Genomic DNA, 17,587 nt, shown 5'->3' with positions numbered 1-17,587 from the left:
TGGGCAGATGCATGCCAGATGAAGTTTAATGCGGATAAATGTGAGGTTATCCATTTCGATAGCAAAAACAGGAAGGCTGATTACTATCTAAATGGCGTCAAGTTGGGAAAAGGGGAAATACAACGGGACCTGAGAGTCCTTGTACATCAGTCTATGAAATAAGCATGCAGGTACAGCAGGCAGTGAAGAAAGCGAATGGCATGTTGGCCTTTATAACATGAGGAATCGAATATAGGCATAAAGAGGTCCTTCTGCAGTTGTACGGTGCCCTAGTGAGACCACACCTGGAGTATTGTGTGCAGTTTTGGTCCCCTACTTTGAGGAAGGACATTCTTGCTATTGAGGGAGTGCAGCATAGGTTTACAAGGTTAATTCCCGGGATGGCAGGACTGTCATATGCTGAGAGAATGGAGCAGCTAGGCTTGTACACTCTGGAATTTAGAAGGATGAGAAGAGATCTCATTGAAACATATAAGATTGTTAAGGGCTTGGACATGCTAGAGGCAGGAAACATGTTCCCGATGTTGGGGGAGTCCAGAACCAGGGGCCACAGTTTAAGAATAAGTGAGCCATTTAGAACAGAGTCGAGGAAACACTTTTTCTCACAGAGAGTGGTGAGTCTGTGGAATTCTCGGCCTCAGAGGGCGGTGGAGGCAGGTTCTCTGGATACTTTCAAGAGAGAGCTAGATCGGGCTCTTAAAAATAGCGGAGTCAGGAGATATGGGGAGAAGGCAGGAACGGGGTACTGGTTGGGGATGATCAGCCATGAACACATTAAATGGCAGTGCTGGCTCGAAGGGCCGAATGGCCTACTCCTGCACCTATTGTCGATTGTCTATTGTCTATTGTGAATGTTAATGGGGTGAAACATCCAGCTTATAAGATGCATTGCAATATTCCTGGGTTAAGATATGTTTCTGATGTGTTTTATTTATTCCATCCAGGCACCATCATCACCCTCTTCACCTTCAGCTAATGAACCAAAATTTGAGAAACGTTGGTTAGATGCCTTATCGGTCCCCTTGACAATGGCTCGAGTCTCAAGATACAGAGCTGGACCAGATCAATTAAGGTTTGTAATCCTGAGAGATAAAGACTCAGCAAATTGGAACACTTCTGATATTGCTCTTTTTGTACAGATGTTCGGTTACAATATGGTACAGAGTTGTTTACAATAATGATGAATGATCATATTTCTATATATCCCCCAAGATGCAGTTTTCTTCAGATTAATTGAATGTGGGAGGAAGTCGATTGAAGAAAAGTTAAATATGACAGTTTCTTGGCTGTACTGGCCAGCAGTAGCCCCGTCAAAATTGCATTTGATCAAACAGCAGCCCAATAACATCTTCTTTTGAAAAATAATTGTAGCTTTGTGAAATTGGGTCTAAAATGAGTCATTTCACAGCTTTTTAATTATTGGCAAATATCCTGTATGTTTCTCTTTACACTGTTTCCTGCAAGAATATTGTGCTTCATTATTTATAATTTATTATAGAGTCATAAAGCACAGAAACAAGACCTTTCAGCCCAGCATGTCCTTGCCAAGATGTCCCATCTAAGCTAGCCCTATTTGCCCACATATCCCTCCAAGCCTTTCCTATCCATGTGCCTGTTCAATGTTTTTAAAATGTTGTTATGTGTTCATTCAAATTTGTTCATTCAAAACATAGCCCTCAGTTAAATAATTCTTACCCTTTGGCCTACAGTTCTTGATTCCCCCAACCTGGGAACAAGACTCTGTGAATTTACCTATCTATACCCTAATGATTTTCTTTATCTCTACAAAATCACTCCTAAGCCTCCTGTGCGCCAAGGAATAAAGTCCTAACCTGCCCATCCTCCGCTATAGCTCAGGCCCTTAAGTCCTGGCAACATTGTCAAAAATCTTCTCTGCACTCTTTCCTGCTTTAAAGCATTTTTCTGTAGCAGGGTAACAAAAACTGAACACAATACTCCAAGTGCAGCCGCACCAACATCTTGTACAACTGTAACATAACGTTACAACTTCTATACTCAATTCCCTGACTGATAAAGGCCAGTGTACCAAAAGCATCTGTCACCAGCTTAGGTAACTGTGACACCACTATCTGGAAACTATGTAACTGTACTTCTAGATTCCTCTGAGTCACAACACTCCCCAGGGCCCTAATCATTGGCAAGTCAGCTGTTTCAATCCGTACACTGCCTCTGATTATCAAACTGTTTGTCCAATATCTAGTCCCAGGTGGGTCAGGTCTTTCAGAAAGTTAACTGCTAACCATTAATTTCAGCCGCCATCACAGACTTCTTTCCCTATCCACCAATTTCATCCACTCATGTTTACTCGAGTTGAATAGTTTACAATTTTGGCATTTTGTTTTACCCAAAGATTAACCTCCATCTTCCATTCTCTCTGCATTATGATCATCTAATTCTACCTCTGTCCAACAAAGGGTCTTGACTCATCACCTGTTCTTTTTTCCTAAGATGCTGTCTGACCCCACTGAGTTGCTGTTTCTGTCTATCTCTGTAATATTGTCGATGTACGTCCTGACGTTCTCCAAAAACTGCAAAAACACACCTGCTGGCTTCACAATTTCCACTCTATCATCACAAATTCTGTTCATTCAAAATCCATTCATTCCATGCTCCTTATACTTATTCACCTACAATAACTCCTGATTTACAACACCTCATTTCTATAATTCATTCATGCATCCAATCCTCACTTTTCCTTTCATCTGTAATGTCTACCGATCCTATAATCTTCCTCCAAATTTGATTTCCACTATCTCTGGTCTCTTGCTCAACTCAAGTTCGTCACCCAGCTGAACATGATGTTAGATTCATAGAGTGACACAGAGTGGAAACTCTGTTGTTAAGGGGAGACTTGATAGAGGTCTTTAAAATGATGAGAGGGATAGACAGAGTTGACGTGGATAAGCTTTTTCCATTAAGAGTAGGGAAGATTCAAACAAGAGGACATGATTTGAGAATTAAGGGACAGAAGTTTAGGGGGAACTTCTTTACTCAGAACATGAGGGGGAACTTCTTTACTCAGAGAGTGGTAGCTGTGTGGAATGAGCTTCCAGTGGAGGCAGGTTCGATTTTATCATTTAAAAATAAATTGGATAGTTATATGGACGGGAAAGAAATGGAGGGTTATGGTCTGAGTGCAGGTAGATGGGACTAGGGGCGAATAAGTATTCGGCACGGACTAGAAGGGCCGAGATGGCCTGTTTCCGTGCTGTAATTGTTATATGGTTATATAGAAACTGGCCCTTCAGCCCAACTCGCCCACACCGGCCAACAATGTACGAAAGGACAATCTATAATTTTGGCTTCTTTGTTAGGGGGGTGGGGGATGACCAATAATTCACTCTTCTAGTATTTTTGTTGTATATTAGGTATGAACTATCCATTCAGTTTGCCAGCTACAGCTTGAAACAGTGTATGTCTCATAGGAGTTGTTAAATATTCATGTTATTGGGAAGAGGAAGAAATAATGTGGGTTGCCATACTGCATCAGAGGAAGGATGCACCCAACTGTGTTTGTTTTCTACTGCCTTTGGAGGTAAAAGCAGTGGAAAAGTAGAGGCTTTGCTTTCTCAGCAGCTTATAATAATGGTGCAGGTTGTAATTTGACCAGAACGTGAGTTTCAAGATAGCATACTAATTCCTGTGGCTATTACAAAGTATCTTTCAATTTTTATCCTTTAGGCTTATTCTAGGGTGCTGCTAGAAACACAGTAATCTGTGCTCAGTTAATAGTGCACAGATGTTCTGAGCATGTAACAGATGCATTGTGCTGCCACAAACAGCAATGTTGTCATTTTCCCCGTGGACAACCAGCTAGAAAGAATCTACACTTGTATTATATCTCATGTTTTTAGGATATCCCAAGTGCTTCCAGCCAATGGGGTTTTATTGAAGTTAGATCAAAGTGCAGTTCAACACATTCCAAGATCTGCTGGTGTATAGGACAATATGGATGGCATCTGTGTAGCCCCAAGTGTTTCAATGTACAATAACTATTCATGGAACACAAGAGCCTCTGTTCCATCAATTCTGAGTGCATCTGTGTTGTGTATTTGGTGCTGGAAACGGACTTTAAATAAGGCTCAGACACTGGAGTTAGCTATCAAGCTTCTTTTATTCTGAATGCCACGATGAGTCTCACTTGCGCATGCGTACCACTGCGCAAGACATCAAATATGTTAATCATATTTCATACATAACACTCCTCCCCCTTTAACTTGGAGGCAGGTAACACAATTTCCTCTGCATCTGTTATAATGTCTTACAGCAAAGAAAGAGGCCCTTTGGCCAACTATTACTCATTTCTCACTACTTCAACATTAATCCCAGAGCAGGGTTGATTTTCAGATTGGAGGCCTGTAACCAGAAGTGTACCGCAGGGGTTAGCCCTCTATCCACTGTTTGTCATCTTTAGTTTAGTTTAGAGACACAGCACGGAAATGGGCCTTTTGCCCCACCGAGTCCGGGCCAACCAGCTATCCCCGCACATTAACACTATCCTACACACACCAGGAACAATGTACAATTATACCAAGCCAATTAACGTACAAACCTGCACATCTATGGAGTGTGGGAGGAAACCGGAGATCCCGGATAAAACCCACGCAGGTCATAGGGAGAATGTACAAACTCGGTACAGACAAGCACCCGTAATCAGGATGGAACCCGGGTCTCTGGCGTTGTAGAATTAGAATTAGAATTTCCTTTATTGTCATTCAGACCTTATGGTCTGAACGAAATTTCATGCCTGCAGTCATACATACAATAATACAATAATAAACAACAATAAACACAAATTAACATCCACCACAGTGTATCCTCCAAGCACCTCCTCACTGTGGTGGAGGCAAAAATCTTAGGGCTGCAGTCTCTTCCCTCCTCTTCTCCCTCTGCGCTGAGGCGATTCCCCACCGGGCGATGGTACAACCAGTCCCGCGGCTCACCGAACCCCGCAAACGGGCCGGCTCAAACACCGCGGCCCGGGGTGGTCGACGCTGCCGCCCTCCAGTCCAGCAGACGCAGCCGCTGGCCCGCGGCTGAACCCCGGACTCAGGTCACCGCCGCCAGAACGCCGTCCCAGCCACCGGAGCACCGTTCCAGCCCCGAGCCGGATCGCCCTCACGTGAGTGCCGTACCTCCCTCGAGCTGGGCCGCCCCGACGGGAGTGCCGTTCCACCCTCGGGCTGTAAAGCAGCAACTCTACCACTGCACCACTCTGCCGCCCATCCATTTGAAAGATTTTGATGATAACGTAGGTGGCATGATTAGTAAGTTTGTGAATGATGTAGTATGGTGGACAGTGGGGTAGGTTAACTAAGGTTACAACAAGATCGAGCTCAACTGGGAAAATGGGCCCTCGCTCACCTTTCCTCTGCTTCTCCAACTTCTGCTCTCATTCACCTCCAGACTGAGCAGAAGCAGAGTTCCCCTGGTCCTCATCATTCACCGCACTACTCTCCACACCCAGCTACATACTGACATCACCTTTCATCAATTCTACCAGCTGCCACCAGATCCCACTGACCACATCTTCCCACCCTTTTCCGCCTTGCATAAGGACCAATTCCTCTGTGACTCCTTAGTTCACCCATCACTCCCCACCCACCCCTTCAATGATCCCTGGCATTTTCCCCTGCAAGTGCAGGAGGTGCATCATTTGTCCTTACACTTCCAGGTGAGACAGCGATTAATGTGCACCTCCTCCAACCTCTTCTACTGTATTCTGTGTTCCCGATGTGGCCTCCTCTACATCAGCGAGCAAGCACAAACCAGGCAACCAATTTGCAGAGCACTTGTGCAATGCCCACAATAGACCCAGCTCACAACCACCATAGCCATCCTAATCGCCCAGCTATGTGCCATTTCAAATCCCCATCCCAAACCCACATAAAGTTTCCATCCTCAGCTTTATCCAGTGCCAGGGTGAGGCCAAACACAAGCTTGAGGAACAACAACTCTTTATTCTGACTGAATAATTTATAACCCAATGCTATGGGTAATAAATATTTAATTTTAGGTCACCCTGCCCTTCTGGTTTATATCGCCTTCTCTCTCCTCTGATCTCATCATTTTTGTTCCGGTTCCCATACCCTCCTTCTTGCCTTCTGCCACCTTTTCCATTTTTATCCCACTGCCCCATCTGTTTCCATCCACCTATTTCACACACATCTCACTTGCAGGCTTCCCTCTTCCCCATCTGACTGGTCCCATCTGCAATTCACCTCTCGCCTAATGGCTCCTTATCACCTTCCTTACTTATTACATTCCCGTACTGGTAGCCTTTGTGTGTCCTGGTTATCACCTTCAGGCAGCTGTCTCCACCTTCACCCTCTCCTCCCCTAACCTGGCTCCATCTGCCTTCTTTTATCTCTCTTCTGTGTGCCTCCATCCATCATTTAACTGTCAGGACTTTCATATGAAGAAAGACTGGATAGACTCGGTTTGTACTCGCTAGAATTTAGAAGATTGAGGGGGGATCTTATAGAAACTTACAAAATTCTTAAGGGGTTGGACAGGCTAGATGCAGGAAGATTGTTCCCGATGTTGGGGAAGTCCAGAACAAGGGGTCATAGTTTAAGGATAAGGGGGAAATCTTTTAGGACCGAGATGAGGAAAACATTTTTCACACAGAGAGTGGTGAATCTGTGGAACTCTCTGCCACAGAAGGTAGTTGAGGCCAGTTCTTTGGCTATATTTAAGAGGGAGTTAGATGTGGCCCTTGTGGCTAAAGGGATCAGGGGGCATGGAGAGAAGGCAGGTCCAGGATACTGAGTTGGATGATCAGCCATGATCTTATTGAATGGCGGTGCAGGCTCAAATGGCCTACTCCTGCACCTATTTTCTATGTTTCTATGTTTCTATGTTTCTATGTTTCTACCTTTCACCTCCACTCCTCACCCTCCCCTGCCTGGCTCCATATTCCTGTCAACCTTCAACTGTCCTCGGCCCATTAATCACCTCTCCTCTCCTCCTCTGCACTTTATACTTGCTATCTTTCCTCTGCATTCTCTGTCTTGATGCAGGGTTTTGACCCGAAACATCGACCATTCACATAATTCTGTGTCTCTGATGCAATGTGATAAAGATGTGAAGAAAGTGTTCAGCGAATCTATTCAAGGTTTCTGTAGCTCAAGACAGAAAATCTTTTCTAGCTCTTGGTTTCATTTCTTACACTTTCAGTATGTGGACTATATTTTTAATATGATCTTTTATATTATGATGTTATTTTGTGTTAAAATCAAAACAGAATTAAGATACATTTTGCACGTGACTGCATTATCCTTCCAGCTGAAAAAAAAAGCAAAAGGGCAGTAAATGTTGTTGAATTTTATAACCCTGCCACCCAAATGAAGATAGATACTGGCTAATCATTGTGGATTGGAATGCAAATAGGAGAGAGTGTGCAAACAACAATTTGCAATCAATGATGCTCCCCTTGTTAAATCTTATCAACGTATGCTAAATAGATTGATCAAGCTGTAAATTAACCTACTTGTGAGGAGAGAATATTGCGTGAAGCAAGCTGCTGTATTTTCATTACTAACTATTAATGCATTATGAAAAGGAAACGCCGCTCCAGGCCCGCTGTTAGGCCGCGAGGACGGGTCGAGAGTGCAGCCCGGAGAAAAGCTGCATCTCCGACCAGGTAGGGACCCTAAAATTTAGTTTCCCCCTTCCCCCCCCCCCTCCCCCACACATAAAAAAGCTAGAACTCCTAAAACAAAACACTAAACTAACTAAAAATAAGAAAAAAAAGATGAAAGGACAGGACAGCTGCTGGCTGGGCAACCGTGCACAGGACAGCGCCCCCGATGGTTTCGACCCTTTTAAGTTTTTCGTCCCGAAACATTGCCTATTTCCTTCGCTCCATAGATGCTGCCTCACCCGCTGAGTTTCTCCAGCATTTTTGTCTACCAAAGAAATATTTTATTCAGGGAGTGAGTTTATGAGGATTTTAAAAAGGCACCTGATGTCTTTTGCTAGTCACTGAGCAATATGTGACCAGACTTGCAACCTCCCCTGAAATTGTTATGGATATGCATCTTTTTTATTATTCACTCCATGAAGATTTATATATTTTACAATATTAATGCCGGTTGGCACAGTGGCACAGCGGTAGAGTTGCTGCCGTATGGCGCCAGAGATCCAGGTTCGATCCTGACTGCCGGTGCTGTGTGTATGGAGTTTGTATGTTCTCCCTGTGACCACGTTGGTTTTCTCTGGGTGTTCTGCTGTCCTCCCACACTCCAAAGACATACAGGTATGTAGGTCAATTTGCTTAGGTAAAATTGTAAATTGTCCCTAATATGTGTTGGATAGTGTTAGTCTGTGGGGATCGCTGCTTGACGAGGACTCGGTGACTCGAAGGCTCTATTTCCGCACAGTATTTCTAAACAAAACTAAACTAATGCCGCTTAAGTGTCTGTCTGATTAGAATTGCATTGTGTTTTTTTTGTGATTTCCATTCTTTTTGCTGTTGAAAGTTGAACCCTTTCAGAAAATCTCTGCTTGAATGATAGCAAAACCATTTCATTGCTGTGAAATATGTTGTAGTTAATCTGGCATTTTCTGATCTGCAGTAGTATAATGTTCTGGGTGTGGGTCGGCTTCAAACTAATTTTAACCACTGAAGATCAGTGCAGATGACAGCCTTCCTTGGGTCGACAGTCAAGAACAGATCCATGGTTCTATGGGGGAAACTACTACAGCCTTTGGAGATCCATTAGTCATAGGCATGTCAATAGCCAGGGCTCAGGCCAGGACTTCTTGCAAACTTCAATTTGTATCTCACATGGACTGCATCCTCCCTGCTGTTGGGAAAAAAGAGCATCTAATAGGGAGCTACAAATCAGGTAGGAAATGGAACAAATTATTTTGGTCCTTGGAAAATCACAACTTCAGAAGCTCAGGATTAAGGTCCTCCACGTGGAATCTTAAAATTTGTGGAAGTCTTTAAAAAAAAAAAGGGTAACAAAAATTAATATTTGTTGGATTATTTCTAATACCATCCTAGGATGTGCTGAAGCTGGAATATTTGTCTTAAGGCGGAGAAAGTTAAGAAGAAAACTTACAGCGCTCTTCAAAAGCATGGATAATTATGATAAACGTAACGTGAATTTGCTTCTGATGCATAATGCCCCTGTCCCACCTAGGCGACTACAGGTGACTAGACTGTTGCCACAGGGTCACTGGGGTGTCGCCTGTATGGTCGTGAGTAGTCTCCTCAATCGCCCAAAGAATCGTAGTGTTTTTCTGGTCGCCGCTGGATTTTGAAATGTTCAAAACATTTTGGCGACAGTTGGCTTGACGCCGATAAGCGTAGCCTGGCGTAGGTGGTGTCGTAGGTTGTAGCCAGGATGACGTATGTTGTCGCCTGTGCTGACTTCAGTGAATTCGATTGGCGACTACCTAAAGCCCCTGTCCCACTTAGGAGACCTAAACAGCAACCTCCGGTGACCTTGCCCGCCACCCAAAAAAAAATCAAGGTCAAGGTGACCTGCAACCTCTTACCACCTCCCACGCATATGTTGAAAACCTTCCTCGACTATGAAGAAAACCGGCTTCGACTAGATCTGCGACTAAAAAATTATCGATTTTTAAAACAGCAACCTATTTTTAGTCGAGGCCGATTTTAATCATGATGAAAAAATAGCAGCAACCTAGATGAAGCCTCGAGCAGGCGGAAACCACTTTCGACCATTAGGGAGAGTGACCAAAACCTCCGGTGACCTCATGGAAACCTTGGGTGTCGGGCAAGGTCAACATACGTCACCGGCGACTGAATTGTCTTACCTTGTCGTAGCTTGTCGCGGGTGGACATAGGTTGTCGTAGGTGTGGTCGTAGGTGGACGTCCTAATGGGTAGCCGGTTGTCAGTAGCTTGCCATAGCTTGACGTCGACTAGGTGGTAGGTTGTTGTAGACATTGTCGTAGGGGGATCCAGTCGCCAGTTTTTCGGCGACCTGCTACAACTATGACAGTTGCCGGCAGTCGACGAATAAATCGCCTACGTGTGACCGGCCCATAAAGGTATCCAGACTGAAGGTGGTTGGCAACATGAAGAAGCATTACTTGTAGGGTGGTTTGGTGTAATCACTAATGTGTCAGATGAAAGAGAGGAGGAAGCAAGTTTAAGAGGTAATTGGGTATATTTATGAAGGGAGAGAATTCACCATAAGGAAAGGGCGGGGAGTGGGACTAATTAGACAGCTGCCAAATAGCTATCATGGCCGATTGGGGTACAAGTCCTCCTCTGCTGCACTATACGTGTCTGCACAATCAGAAGCTTAGTTCTATGCCATTGTTCAACCCTTCACTAAATTATACAAAAGGATGGGACTTACACAAAACATCTGAAAGCCTGCACTCCTTCATTGATCTATACCCACAGCAAGGCATTGATAATCAAGATCTTTGACCCGATCCTGGAAATCCTGACAGCACACATCAGTGATAGAATTGACCACCAGCTCCAGCACACTCACACAGCTTTCAGCTGACTATTGAGAAAAATAACGTTCAGCGATCATGATCTCAAAACAAGGGCCAAACTGTTGGACTTCTGAAGGTCTTGCAATGATCCTCACCATCATGTATGCTTCGGAGACATTGACTACTCACATTGGACACCACGAACACTGGAGAAGTGCTACTAATGTGATATTTGTAAAATCTTGCTTCTTTGGTTCTGGGCTCATGAACCACCATCAGTGCCGTCTCCCAGGTTAATATCCCCATCAATGAGCTGTGATCGCACTCTATCTGTTTCAAGTGGCAGGGCATGCTGTTTTCATACTCGCCATCTTTCGTCAAAAGAGGGTCTTTACTCCAAGCGCCAAATAGCAAGAGATCTCCAAGAGAACAGACAAAAAATGTTTAATTTAGGAGACATTGAGAGGCTTTTAGATAGGCGCGTGGATGTGCAGGACATGGAGGGAGATGGATCACATGCAGGCAGTGGAGATTTGCCCCCTGCCAAAGTATCGCGCACCAACCACCAACCTGGACACACTGCAGCAGAGCCACTGTCGTGCCGCTGCCGATCGGAACGCCTGTTGATGTTTAGTAGAGAGTAGAGTGTTTAATTTGTTCATGATATATGTATTTTTATTTCTATTTATTTTTTACTGCACACTGAATGGACACTGGTTGAGCAACGTTTTTTTGTTTCCTCTGGGTATGTGAGTACTCAGGAAAATGACAATAAAGATATACTATGCTATACTATAACTTGGCATCGTGTTTGGCACAGACGTTGTGGGCCAAAGGGCCTGTTCCTGTGCTGTACTCTTCTGCGTTCTGTACTGAAGGATTCATGAGAAAAAAAGTGACATCCTCACCAATTCATGGCCTGCAATCTCGCGAAATGGCGAAGAAGGATCCAGGATTAACCCGAGTACCTCTATGAGATGAGCACATGGCACGTATTCAGAGATAGCCTTCAACATGCCAGTAATGCTCCTGTCCCACTTAGGAAACCTGAACGGAAACCTCTGGAGACTTTGCGCCCCACCCAAGGTTTCCGTGCGGTTCCCAGAGGTTGCAGGTGGTTGCCGGAGGTTGCAGGTAGTGGAAGCAGGTAGTGAGATGGACAAAAACCTCCGGGAACCGCACAGAAACCTTGGGTGGGGCACAAAGTCTCCAGGGGTTTCCGTTCAGGTTTCCTAAGTGGGACAGGGGCATTAGTCAGCCACCTGTTCCTATCTGGACAGAGTCAGAGGATCCAGCACACAACTCTCTGGCGCCTCCGAACACACAGAAAATGTAGTGGAAGTAAGTTGTCCTCAACCCCAAATGAATGCCTAAAAATAAGTAGTACAGTTTACCTTAGGTTTGTGAATCTAACCATAAAAAACACTGTGAGTGGAAGATTATTGAGATGTATGTTTGTTTAAGTATTCCCAATAGAACAATTAGGTGCAGCAAGCAATATAAACACATCAAGTTTTATGCTACAAGGATAAAACTCAAGATACAATTTCCTAGGGCTTTAGAAAGAGTGCTTAGTGTTGGGATAGATCAGTAATTCACGTGTTTATGGCTGGATTGATTTTTCAACTACAATAAGACTGTGGAGTTTGCCCTTGCCCCAAGCATACCTTGTGTGAAGAACAACAAAACATTATTATAAGATATATTTAGATCCAGTCTGTTGCTTGCGATTCTGTGATTAACAATGAGAGCCAAAGGTATTTTAAAACAGTAAAGCATTTAAATCTTATTCCAGTTCTTTTTCTCTTTGGAAATGTGTGTTTTGCAATGGCCAGTCTCAATTGTGTGCAGAGACCTTGATCATCCACATTCACAGTTCATCATTGTCCTTTCTAATCTGTGATCAGGTCAGTTTCATCTGTTAATTGGATCTAGCGAAGCAAAGAGTTTAATATTAAGGGATGGTGTGAATTCCCATAGTGTGTAACATTTGAAATCTGGCTGATCACGCTCTCTCCCACACACTCTCGCTCACGCTCTCTCTCACACGCTCTCTCTCACACACTCTCTCTCACACGCTCTCTCCCACACACTCTCTCTCACGCTCTCTCACGCGCTCTCTCTCACACTCTCTCTCTCACTCACGCTCTCTCTCTCACTCTCACGCTCTCTCTCACTCACGCTCTCTCTCTCACTCTCACGTTCTCTCTCACTCTCACACTCTCTCTCGCACGTTCTCGCTCACTCACGCGCTCTCTCACACATTCTCTCTCACACGCTCTCTCACACACACTCATCCAGGAAGTTTGCATGTGCAGATGGCCTTGCCCTTGCCTACCAGGGAGCTGCCCTTGAGGATATCAGCAGAGTGCTAACCCAAGACTTAAAGGGGATGGAGGAGTACTTCACCTTCTGGCGACTTCGCCCTAACTCATTTATGGCAACTGTCACTGCCTTTCATCTCAGCAATCGGCTCGCCAATGCAAAGCTCCGAGTGTCCTTTTGTGGTAAGCCGGTGAAGAATGAAGAATTCCCCAAGTACCTCGGAGTCACCCTGGATCACACCCTCACCTATCGTGAACACCTCAAGAGGGTGGCTCACTCTCTTGCACTCACTGCCTCGCATTCACCCTCTCACACTGACTGTCACACATTCTCACACACTCACTCTCTCACACTCCCTAACACTCTCCCACACACACTCTCTCACACTCACACTCTCACACTCACACTCTCGCACACTCTCTTACACACTCTCTTCCACACTCCATCTCACATGCTCTCTCACACGCTCTCACACGCTCTCACACGCTCTCTCACACGCTTTCTCACACGCTCTCTCACACGCTTTCTCACACGCTCTCACACGCTCTCTCACATGCTCTCACAAGCTCTCACACGCTCTCTCACACGCTTTCTCACACGCTCTCTCACATGCTCTCTCACACGCTCTCACACGCTCTCACACGCTCTCTCACACGCTTTCTCACACGCTCTCTCACACGCTTTCTCACACGCTCTCTCACATGCTCTCACAAGCTCTCACCGCTCTCTCACACGCTCTCTCACACGCTCACACGCTCACACGCTCTCTCACACGCTCTCTCACACGCTCTCACACACTCTCTCACATGCTCTCTCACAACACACACTCTCTCACACACACACTCTCTCACACACACACTCTCTCTCACACACACACACTCTCTCACACACACACACTCTCTCACACACTCTCTCACACACTCTCACACACACACACTCTCTCACACACTCTCTCACACGCTCTCTCACACGCTCTCTCACACACTCTCTTACACACTCTCTCACACGCTCTCACACACTCTCTCACACACTCTCTCACAACACACACTCTCTCACACACACACTCTCTCTCACACACACACTCTCTCACACACACACACTCTCTCACACACTCTCTCACACACTCTCACACACACACACTCTCTCACACACTCTCTCACACGCTCTCTCACACGCTCTCTCACACACTCTCTCACACACTCTCTCACACGCTCTCTCACACACACGCTCTCTCACACACACACTCTCTCACACTCTCTCACACACTCTTACACACACACACTCACACACACACTCTTACACACACACTCTCTCACACACTCTCTCACACACACACTCTTACACACACACTCTCTCACACTCTCACACTCTCTCTCACACTCTCTCTCACACACACACTCTTACACACACACTCTCACACGCTCTCTCTCACACACACTCTCTCACACTCTCTCTCACACTCACTCTTGCACACTCTCTCACACACTCTCTCACACTCACACACTATCTCTCACACTCACTCTTGCACACTTAATCTCACACACTCTCTCACACACTCACACACTATCTTTCACACACTCACTCATGCACACTTAATCTCACACACTCTCACACACTATCTCTCAAACACTCACTCTTGCACACTTAATCTCACACACTCTCACACTCACACACTATCTTTCGCACACTCACTCTTGCACACTTAATCTCACACACTCTCTCACACACAATCCCTCTGCCATGTTTGATTGTCATTGTGTCAGTGACAAATATTGTAATCCTCTCCCCACCTGGATACATCTCCCCATCATCCCATCTCATCTGGTTCCACATATTTTCTACCAGCCCGTGCCTCAATCTTCCCTCGCACTTCCAGATACTGGCCTTCCTTTATTGTCCTGCTCAGTCCTGATGCAGGGTCGTGACCCAAAAAGTTGACCATCTCTTTGCCTCTACATATGCTGCTTGACCGGCTGAATCATTCCAGCAGGTATTTTTTGGTCCTTAGTGCCCTACTATATACTGTATACATCCCTACCAATTGATTTTCTACCTTACACTTGCCAAGGTTAAATTCCAAAATCCCGACTTTAAAACTAAAGCACATCATGTTTGTAGATGAATGCAATGTTTCTCACAATCCATAACACCACCAATTGTGAACCATCCATTTTCATGACATCTGCAAAGTTACTAAACTTTCAGTTCATCTTTATCAAGGTTTCTGATTAGTGATGCTCTAATTAGACCAGAATAAATAATTTTGCAGGGTTTACTATAGGATTTGTATAATATATTATTTGATTCTGATCTTACCAAGTACTTTGGGATGAGCAGCTGTGGATTTGCTAACAGTGCAACAATATCTTGCTTATTTGTAACGAGTTGCTCCGGCACTTTGTTTATTTTATAATTTGCCGTTCTTTGTGTCAACGTTTAAAAGACATTAGAGCAGATACCTGGATAGGAAATGTTTAAAGTGATAAGAGCCAGGCACAGGCAAATTGAACTGGCTGCCTGACTTTAAGAATTTATGATTATGACTTGTATTGCTTGACAATGAATTGTGTCAGGACCATGAGAGAGCCCTTTTTTTTACCTGGACTTTTCCTTCTGGTACTTCTTCTGAAATATTTGATAAATGCAGAGGGATCATCTAATATTTCATAAAGGTAAACTCTTAGGATTATAACTGTGCCGGCATCTTTCCAAACAGTTCTCTCACTCATTTTAACTTCAATCCAATAAATATAGATCCTCTCTAGTAGCTAGTCTTATGTCATATATCTGCCCTCGAATTTTTAGTTTAGAGATACAGCGCGGATACAGGCCCTACGGCCCACCGAGTCAGAGCCGACCAGCGATCCCCGCACATTAATGCTACCCGACACACTAGGGACAATTTACACTTATACCAAGCCAATTAACCTTCAAACCTGTATGTCTTTGGAGTGTGTGAGAAAACCGGAGATTTAGGAGAAAACCCACGTAGTCACGGGGAGAACGTACAAACTCCGTACAGACAGCACCCGTAGTCAGGATCGAACCCGGGTCTCCGGCGTTGCAAGCGCTGTAAGGCAGCAACTCTACCGCTGCACCACCATCCCACCCTCCTATTTCTAGAAAAGAGCTTTGCAAAGCAAAATGAGTTCCACGTCATATTTTTGTAGCTTCTAATGCTAACTAAAATACCTTTATAAAGAACAACGTATTGGATGAAGCTGTATATCAAAGGATATCTGTGATTTTCAGTTGTACAGCATCGAGGTATTGAAATACTGATGGCTCTAATTTATTGTGAATGATGACCCTATTCTCCTTGCTGTCTGCAAGTCTTGTTTTTTCTGGATGAAGATGAATCTGGTCCAAAGACAAAATGACAGTTCCCCCAGCTAATTAATGAGCAAATCCAGACCTTGTAGTTTTCTAGGTCATTCGGCTTTGTGAATGATAGAATTAGGAGTGAATGCCAATCCAGATTCACCAAACTAAATAAAGCAAGCAGCTTTGATTTGGATAAAAATGGGTCAGAGCCAAATGTTTGAACTTAAATCTTTATTTTAAACCTTCAGAACAATTTCAGGTTTCAGCATTGATGAACTTCCAGCTCCTATGACCAGTTTCCATCATTGCCTTAAATTAGTTCTAGCAGAGGGAACTGAATAACAGGCAGCATTGGAAGTCTGCTATCTTTATAGTTCTTTCCTTAAGCAGGAACTCTAGTGCTAAATGCAATGTTAATGTCAATGGTGGAGGTAGTGAAGTCCACACGGTAGAGGTTGGGAATTGAGTAGTAAGGAACTGCAGAAGCAGACACTGAAAATAGACACAAAATGCTGGAGTAACTCAGCAGGTCAGGCAGCTTCTCTGGAGAAAAGGAGTAGGTGATGTTTCAGGTTGAGACCCTTCTTCAGACTGGTCTCGACCCAAAACATCACCTATTTGTTTTCTGCAGAGATGCTGCCTGACCCACTGATTTACTCCAGCATAGGTTGGGAATTAATTATTTAACTTTGCAACCCATAGTTCAATTATATACAGAATTATATACAGAATTCTGAAGTACCTGGCTCTATTCTAACCTGGGCAGATCTTGCATGATGAAGCAGAACTAATCCAAACTAAGTTAGAGCGTTTAATCAATACACAATGAATGAATGAATGAATGAATGAATGAATGAATGAATGAATGAATGAATGAATGAATGAATGAATGAATGAAGAATTAATCTCTTTATTGTCATTGCACATGGTACAACAAAATTTAAAAGTCAATCCCACGGTGCGATTCACAAGAGCAATTTTAAATATATAAGAAAAGGTAAAAATATATACATATAATTTTTTTTTTTTTTAAATTACAGATAAATAACAATAGCAGCTGAGGTAGAACCATTCAGTTGAATGTGAGTGTTATTTCTTATTTTGCATTGTGAAGTTCACGTATGGCTATGGGGTAGAAGCTGTCTCTGAGTCTGTTTGTGCGAGTTTTGAAAGACCTGTACCGTCTGCCAGAGGGCAGCAGGTGGAACAGGTTGTGTCCAGGGTGGGAAGGGTCCTTCAGGATGTTGGCTGCCCTGCCAAGGCAGCGAGAGCTGAAGATGTCCTTCAGGGAAGGCAGTGGGCAGCCAGTGATTTTTTGTGCGGTGTTGATGACCCTTTGAAGGGCTCTCCTGTCCGCTGCAGAGCAGCTGGCATACCATGTGGTTATACAGTACGCCAGCACACTCTCGATGGAGCAGCGGTAGAAGGACACCAGCAGCTTCTCCTCCAGGTTGTTTTTCCTGAGGATCCTCAGAAAGTAGAGTCGC

General features: G+C 44.3%; 1 protein-coding gene across 1 annotated transcript in view; it reads left to right on the top strand.

Moving 5' to 3' along the window:
• The window catches only part of sntg2 (syntrophin gamma 2), a 218,657-nt gene that overhangs the window by 118,248 nt on the left and 82,822 nt on the right, over window positions 1-17,587 (top strand). Inside the window, exon 9 of the mRNA XM_033022079.1 lies at window positions 945-1,072. Within this exon, the coding sequence (XP_032877970.1) occupies window positions 945-1,072 (128 nt within the window). The remainder of the gene's footprint in view (window positions 1-944; window positions 1,073-17,587) is intronic.

Source organism: Amblyraja radiata, chromosome 5 (genome assembly GCF_010909765.2).
Source record: "Amblyraja radiata isolate CabotCenter1 chromosome 5, sAmbRad1.1.pri, whole genome shotgun sequence".
NCBI classification, from domain to species: Eukaryota; Metazoa; Chordata; class Chondrichthyes; order Rajiformes; family Rajidae; genus Amblyraja; species Amblyraja radiata.
This window is presented reverse-complemented; position numbering and strand designations above follow the sequence as displayed.